General features: G+C 57.5%; 1 protein-coding gene across 1 annotated transcript; it reads right to left on the bottom strand.

Moving 5' to 3' along the window:
- Positions 1 to 3,044: 3,044 nt before the first annotated feature.
- FEZF2 (FEZ family zinc finger 2) lies at positions 3,045 to 5,840 on the bottom strand. Its single transcript, XM_046652744.1, has 4 exons — positions 4,983 to 5,840; positions 4,503 to 4,637; positions 4,186 to 4,318; positions 3,045 to 3,304 (listed from the first exon to the last, which is right to left on the bottom strand). The coding sequence occupies exons 1-4, from the start codon at positions 5,838 to 5,840 to the stop codon at positions 3,045 to 3,047; spliced, it is 1,386 nt and encodes a 461-aa protein (XP_046508700.1).
- Between the last annotated feature and the right edge of the window lie 1,726 nt (positions 5,841 to 7,566).

Raw genomic sequence — 7,566 nt, 5'->3', positions numbered from 1 at the left:
CCTCAAGAAGGTTGGAGTATGTAAGAAACTCCCCTCAGGTTTACGCCAGAGCCACAGTGACTCGCCTCTCCCTGACTGCAGAGATGAGCAATCTGAGAGAGAAATGTCTCCTGCTCCACCCATTCGTTTTATTTCATTTGCTGTCTAGTTTGCAAGCATGCGATCTTCATGCCTCTTCAGAACTGTCACCTGGAAACAAATTTCTCCAGTTGTATGAGATGGGCCACCCTTTTAGTCTTTCTCCTGTGAAAACCTAGAAGAATTTCTCAAAGAAAGTTCTTTCGCTGGGTGAGGGTGCCCCATCTATTTTTTATTTATCTTTTCTTCTTAAAGGGAAAGAGGAGAATTTGATCAAGATTTCCACATGCAGACCAACTTTTTAACCCAATTCTCTAAGAGGATGCTTTTATACTAAATTTTGTGGTGTCTGCCCCTGGCCCAAAGTTCTGGGAACTATTTAGGAAGAAGGTGGGCTTGCCCTGACCATTGTGTGGTCTCCAAGAAGCGCATCGGCAAAGGATCCTTTCAGGAATGCAGGAAGTAAGGGATTTTGGTTGAGACGACTGTCATAGGGCACCCAAGAGCTCCCAGAAATGGGGGAGGGGTCTGTATACGAGGCGGGGCTAATAAAACCTAGTATGAGAACAAGGAAAGGAGCTGACTCCTCAAACCAGCCTGCAATCCCCCTGGGGATAGATGTCTGGGAAAAGCAAGGCGACATTTCCATATCCTTAGCCGCCAAGTCCTCCTCGCCCATCCTGGGGTTTCCTGGGGTTTGTGGCATCCACCGAGATTTCGGAGTTAAATCTGCATATCCCTCTGGGTCCCAATCTCCCCTCAGCGAAGTGCAGCCAGAAAGAGCTAACATTTAAATTCCTCCTCGCTTCCTAGTCCCCCCCACCCCCACCCCCTGGCTGCGTCTTCCCAGACTGGGGTGGGGGGCGGGGGGAGGAATACAAAAAAACGAGGACGCTCTCCTTTCAGGAAATGGAATTCTAATGTACACGTTCCTATTTCTGAATCGGAGGTACTAAAAATACCCCCGCGACAGCCTGAGGAAGCTGTCGCCGTCCTCTGTGCAAACAAAATCGACAATTCTTTTTCTCCGCGCAATGGGTCTGCGAATTAGGCGGGGGCCGGGGACCCAACCTTTGGCTGTGACAAGGACAGAGCTTCCACCCGGCAGCCAAACATCTTTTTTCGGGTCCCAACCTGGAAATTCCTTCTCCACCGACGAGGACTGAAGGCATTTTCGGTTTCCATAAAGCCCAGAGTTCGAATCCCAACCCCTACTAGTCCTGTGACCGACTCTAGGCATGTCATTTAGCTTATCTCTGCCTCAGTTTCTTCGTCCCCCGGTAAAATGGAAATAGTCGTCTCCAGATTGTGTGTTGTTGTGAACATTCGAAAGAATGTGTGTCGAGTGCCTGGCGTGGAGCAGCGCTCGGGAAATGCCAGCTTTTTGGATTGTGGAAGTCTCTAGCGCGAGCAGCACTGAGCGCCTACTGTATGCTGGGCGTTGGGATATCCTCACTCAAGTCACTGTCAGAATTACTTGGGGGTTTCCTTTCGCATTAACCATCTTTCCCTCCAAATAGCGTCCGCCTGCCGTGGAAATCCGCGGGCATCAGCGCCCAGCCGCCGCCGCCCTAGCCTTTGCAATGGCGAGGCTGCGTGGAAGCGGACTGCCCTGCCCCGCGCCGCATTTCCTCCCCGCGCTGGGGAACATTGTTCCAGAAGACGTGGGCTGAATCGCGGCGCAAATATTAAGAGTGGGGAGGAGGGGGAGGCCGGGCGCGCCGAGCCAGTAATCCGAGCTCTTGATTATCCAGATTCGGATCAAACGGGGCGGCGGCGGCCAGCCCCCTCCTGGGAATGATTAGATGATTAATGTAATGCTGTTTGAAGGGTCTCTGTTTTCTCTCTTAATTTGGGTCATTACTTAGAAAGCAAGCGTGAGATCATTTCATCAGCGTGCTCGGCGGCGGAGATAGCTATTCAGGAAATGGGCTAACTGCGCGGTAATCAGGACGCGGGAGGCGACGGCTGCGAGCTCCGGGAGCCCGGGTGCGCCCTCCTGCGGCAGGGCGCAAAGCACCCGGAGGCCGGTGCCAGATCAGCAGCGCGGGCCGGGGAGCCCCAGAGCTCCAGCTAGACTGGGGATCCCTTGGCCTCCAGCTTTCGCTTCCAGGAAAGACTGGGAGGAAGAGTTGCCCCCCTTAGGTCACCCAGAGAAGGGAATGTGCCCCGGCCGTTAACCCCCACGCGGCGCGGCGCTTTGCTCGAGGACGCACCCAAAACCTGCTCTCCTACAGTCAGCCACTTTTAACCCCTCCTTTTTTTTTTTTTTTAATTTTCTCAACCAAATAAGGCAACACCCAGAATCCCAAGCGTCGGAAGTCACCAGATAGAAACTTGGCACCACGTGGAGGCCAATGTAGGCCTTTGCGCCCTCTCTTCAGGGGATCTTAACACAGAAGCGCTGCAGGAACACCGGTTTGGCCTCATCCCGGTCCCAGCGCCCGAAAGGAAGTCGCATTTGGGGAGGGAAATGCTATACACGCCTATTTCCTTCTCATTCTTTGGGGTTGCTGAGCTGACCTCGCGGCGAGGGGAGGGGTGGGGTAAAGAAAACGCGCACTAATGATTCTGTTTATTGAGTTATATATGTATATATTCCGTGTTCGCTCGTACAGGAGGATTTACATGGCTGTATAAAGATGGCTGGGGGCGCCGCGCTCTTCCGGGGCGTTCACGTGACAGGCTGGGGTTAAAACCCGCCGCCCGAGGAGAAGCTGAGGCCTGAAATTAAATACGTTTCGGCGCACTGGGTTTAAATAAGTTTCCCGAATATACAAAGGTGGGAGCCACGCGTTTGCTGCCAGTCACCGAGGAAACGTTTAGCTTTCCAAAAATATGCTGGTTTCGATAAATAGATTTTAGCCTTTCTGCTATAGTTTTTTTTCTTTTAATTTTAGAAATAAGTTTATACGTGTGATCTGTTTGGGGCTGGATGGGGCTGGAAGGGAGGGCGAGGCAAGCTCTCAGCTCTGCACTGTCCGAGACAGGTCCTTTGTGGAGGGAGCTGCGGGGCCCACGCTGTCGTGGAGTTTGCGCACGTGTTTCTTTAAGTCAAAGTTTCTGCAAAACCCTTTGCCGCAAGTGGCGCACGTGAAAGGCTTCTTGTCGTTGTGGGTGTGCATGTGGAAGGTCAGGTTGTAGACCTGGTGGAAGGCCTTGTTGCAGATGGTGCATTTGTACTGCTTCTCGCCGCTGTGGGTCAGCTTGTGGTTCTTGTAGTTCCCTACAGGAGACCAAAAACAAAAAAGTGGGGGGGAATGAAGTGCAATGGGGGGGCCCGGGCGCCCCGGGGTTGGCTCAGGTGCCCGCGCAAAGAAGGCGACGCTTGGCTAGGCGGGCGCGACCTCTCCGAGTGAAGAAGTTGTCAAACTTCGTCCGCGTCAAGCCCGGGGCTCTCACCACAGGACGGAGGACGAGTCCCGCGTAGCCGCCCCGCGCCCCTGCCCCTCCCGGTCCTGAGGCCCGCGCAGCCTCCCTCCCGCTGTGCTTCGCCGGCCTGGAAACTTTTGCGCAGCCCAGAGACGCATCGGGTCCTTCTCTCTGCTGCTGCCTCGCTCGAAGAAATTCGCACGAACCCGGGCTTCGTCCCTCATTCTTTTTTCTTCTCATTTTTAAAGTCACTCCCTCTGGTCCCCCAACTACCACCAGGAGATCCGAAACTGCCTTGGAAAATCCAAGCGGGGCGCCTGGCCTGGGAGTTCTGGGGACTGTAGCGATTTCCCCCAATCTTAAGTTGTTCCCAGGAGGTGGATTTGCCTCGAATTTTTTTCATTTGAAAGGGGAGTCCGGGCTACAATGGGAAGCTTTTTCTATAGGGCAATACCCTCTCTTTCTCCTACTTCCTTTCCCTCTGCCCCTTCCTTCCTTTCTTCCCACCTCTCAAATTCAGTCTCCCTGTGCAACCAGCCTGAATCCAGCGAGGTCTACTAACCCGGCCCGGAGAGCTTCCACCCAAACCCGGCACAACCCGATTCCAAAGAAATGCTGCGCCCGAGCCTGCGGCTCTCGCGCTTCCTCTCTCCGGATCCTTCTCTGCCTTCCCGCTAGCGGTGACCCGCCGTGTCCCGAGGTGAGGTGAGGAGAGGGCCTCGTCCCGAGCGTTACCTTTTTGGTGAAAGCCTTTGCCGCAAAATTCGCAGACGAAGGGCTTGTAGCCCGCGTGGATGCGGATGTGCGTGTTGAGCGTGGAGCTGCGGTTGAAGGCTTTGCCGCACTGGTTGCATTTATGCGGCTTTTCCTGCGGAGAAGGACGCGCGCACAGTGAGGCCGAGGCCCCGCCGGGAGAGGCCAGCTCGGGGGTACCTTGAAGGGACATGGGCCCCTGGGAGGGGTAAGGGGAACCCTTAACCATCTTTTCCCCAACGCCGTCGCTCTGGCGCGGGGTGCTGCGCGCGGGCCGGGCCGGACCCGGGGCCACGTACCTGGGTGTGGATAATTTTGTGTCTGCAGAGCGTGCTGGCCTGGCGGAAGCCTTTGCCGCAGACTTTGCACACGAACGGTCTGGCTCCGGTGTGGACCGGCATGTGGCGGGTGAGGTTATAGTGAGCGTTAAACACCTATGGAAGGACACGAGGGGGCCTTGTGGTGTGTCCGTATGAGAGTCTAGAATCATCAGCCCGGGGAGGCCACAGCCTACCTCCCCCAACCAACACCTCCCTTCAGAAACCAGAGCCCTTTTCATTTTGCAAAGCGCTTCCCAACCCACTCCTCACGCCAGTCCTGTGTGGCTGCTGACCACGGCATCCCCATTGTACAGAATAGGAAACTGAGGCCCAAGGAGGCCCCCCAATTTAGGTAGACAGTGGAGAGCTCCTGACCTGGAAAAGGGGGCGGTTCAGGCTGCCCCAGGGAGGCAGCCGCTGCTGCTCCCCCCTCCCGGCCCTGCGGACCCCGGGCCTCACCTTGCCGCACACCTCGCAGGTGAAGTTTTTGGGCTTGCCGTCCGCGGAGCCCCCGGGCAGCTTGCCGTGGCCCTTGACGCCGCCCCGCTCGGCGGTCAGGGCCGAGTTCTCCTTTAGCACCTGCTCCAGCGGCGCGGGCAAGCGCTCCTTATGGGTGTAGGGGGCCGGATGGGGGAACTTGTCCGCGGCCAGGCCGGCCAACTTGGCGTTCTCCAGTAGAAAGAGCTTGGGGTGCGCAGCCAGGGCGGCGGGGGCCTGTGCGTTGAGGAGGCCTGATGGGAAGAGGTGGCCGCCGAGAAGCTCAGACGGCGGATACGCGGCAGAGTCCAGGTAGTTGAAGTAGTAGAGGGAGCCACTGGCCGGCAGCCCCACCGCCTGGTTGATGACCTGCGGCTTGATGACCCTGCCCGCGGGCAGCGCAGACGGCGCCAGGCCCAGCTCGGCCTTGCAGCACACGCCACAGTTGGTTTTACACAAGCCGCTGGCGCCGCACACCGGGGCCCCCCCGCCGCCGCCGCCGCCGCCGCCGCCTCCTCCTCCTCCTCCACCGCCGCCCGCCCGGAGGCTGCTTTTCCAGAGCTCGGAGTAACTGAGCAGCGTCTTGGACGGCACCTCGTAGCCTAGGGGCTGGAGGGGGATCATACAGGGCAGCGGCGAGCAGAGGTTGAGCAATTTCTTGCCCTGGCCGCCGTCCGCCTCCAGTGCCCCGGGCCGGGGCTCAAAGGGCGCACGGGGCTCCGACGTCTTAGCCATGATGCGCTCGATGGAGAAGGCCAGCGTCTTGGAAGTGGCCGGCGACGCTCCGGCGCGCGGACAGGCCGGGGGCACCATGGTCTCCAGGGAAGCCGAGCTTGCCATGGCGCGCCGAGCCGAGCCGTGCTGGACTGGGCCAGGGCGCAGCTTCTCTCCTCTAAGTCTGCATTCCGGAAAAGGCAGGGAGGGAAACCGCAACTTAATAAGCACCTTGTCGGGTCCAGGTCACCCATTTGCATTCAAATGAACAGGGGCAGAACAAAGTGCACCCAAGGGTACCAAATTACCGCCCATTAACCCAGCGCGGAAAGGAACCCACCAGCCCCTGCCCCGGGACTTTGAAAGGGGGAAAAAGGGGAGGGTTTACAAAGGAAAAGAAGAGAGAGAGAAAAAGAAAGAAAGAAAAGAGCCTCAAATTAACCCCCCTGAGCCGTTCCCGGGACCCCGGCCTCCGCCACGCGTGCTGCGAGCTGGACAGTGAAGGGGCAAAGTTAAAGAGGACCAGTAGAGCTACCTTGCATTTACCTCTTTCCCCCACCGCCAAGGAGATGCGTTCCGAGCCATGCAGCGTGTCTCCTCTGTCACATTTTGATGGCAAACATCTTCCCCTCCGCGTGAGATCACTGTCTTTTACATTCAGCTGACATCACATGAAGTCACTTGAAGTGGAATGACATGGGCGGCGGCGCGGCTCCCGTAGCGGCCCCTGTGTTCCCCCGCGCCTGCCGGCCGCCGCCACCGCCCCTCAAACTTTAAAAGGAGGCTACTGGCGCCCGCGCTCCCCTCGGGAAAGTGCGAGCGGTTCGCGAATCGGGAAGGAGGGAAGAGACGGGAGGGGGAGGGGGAAGAATCGTGATGGTTTTGCCGGTGGAAAGAAGGGCGGGGGGGAGCCTAAACCCAGGCAGAGTTCCGTGCGTGATTCACAACTTTGCGGGCCTACAGATTTGGGGGACGCGGGGAGGGCAGGGCGTCCTGGACGCGCCGCCCCAAAGGGCCCCGGTTGTCCGTCTAGTCGCCGAAGTATCCCTTAGCCCTCTGCAGCCGAGCTGGGCATCGTGCTAATAAACTGCCATTTACCCACGGAGCCGGCGCCAGCCCCGAACACGCGCAAATGATAATTACCTCATTAGGATGTGGCGCATGGACGCGAGCGCCGCGTTTGGAGGGGGGAACTTGTTAATGGGGAAATATTAATTTATGCAAAAACAACGAGCTCGCCTTGGCTGGCGTCTGAGGTCGAGAGAGAGCTCCCGCCACCTAATGACGACCCCGAAGCGTCCGGAAGAGCAAGGCCGCGCGCCCAGACCCCGGGGGCCTCGGCACCGGGCGAGTGCGCCTCCCCCTCTTTGGCCGACTCGCCGCCTTCGGCTGGAGGAGACTGCACTGCGAGCTGGAGGACTGTTTGAGATCCTAATCGATCAGAATCGCTGATTTGTGATCGGGTTTCTGAGGCAAAGCCCGGCTCTGCTGCTGGTTTAGGGCTGCGTGCGGGGAGGATTCGGAGGGCGGCTCTCCCTGCTGATGGGTACTTACTGTTTGTATAATTGAGAAGGTCCAATCTCCACCTGTTTAAGGAGCAGATTGAAACAGCAGAACCTCCCCTGGATCCTATTAAAACGTTTTTCCTCCTAAGGCCATTCAGTCGAACCAATTTTCCGAAGTGATTCGTAGAGCTGAATTCTGCCAAGGCAGTTCTTTCACTTTTAGCCACTAAAGCACCGCGTGGAACCGGGTTTTGTGTTTTTCTAAAATAAAGAGAAGGATTATCAGAGGGGAGAGGGAGGGGGCCTGAGGGGGGCGGGCAGAGACTTAGTGTGGCCAGAGGTACAAG

Source organism: Equus quagga, chromosome 1, assembly GCF_021613505.1.
Source record: "Equus quagga isolate Etosha38 chromosome 1, UCLA_HA_Equagga_1.0, whole genome shotgun sequence".
Taxonomy (NCBI): domain Eukaryota; kingdom Metazoa; phylum Chordata; class Mammalia; order Perissodactyla; family Equidae; genus Equus; species Equus quagga.
The sequence above is the reverse complement of the archived record's forward strand: the minus strand, read 5'-3'. Positions and strand labels throughout refer to the sequence as shown.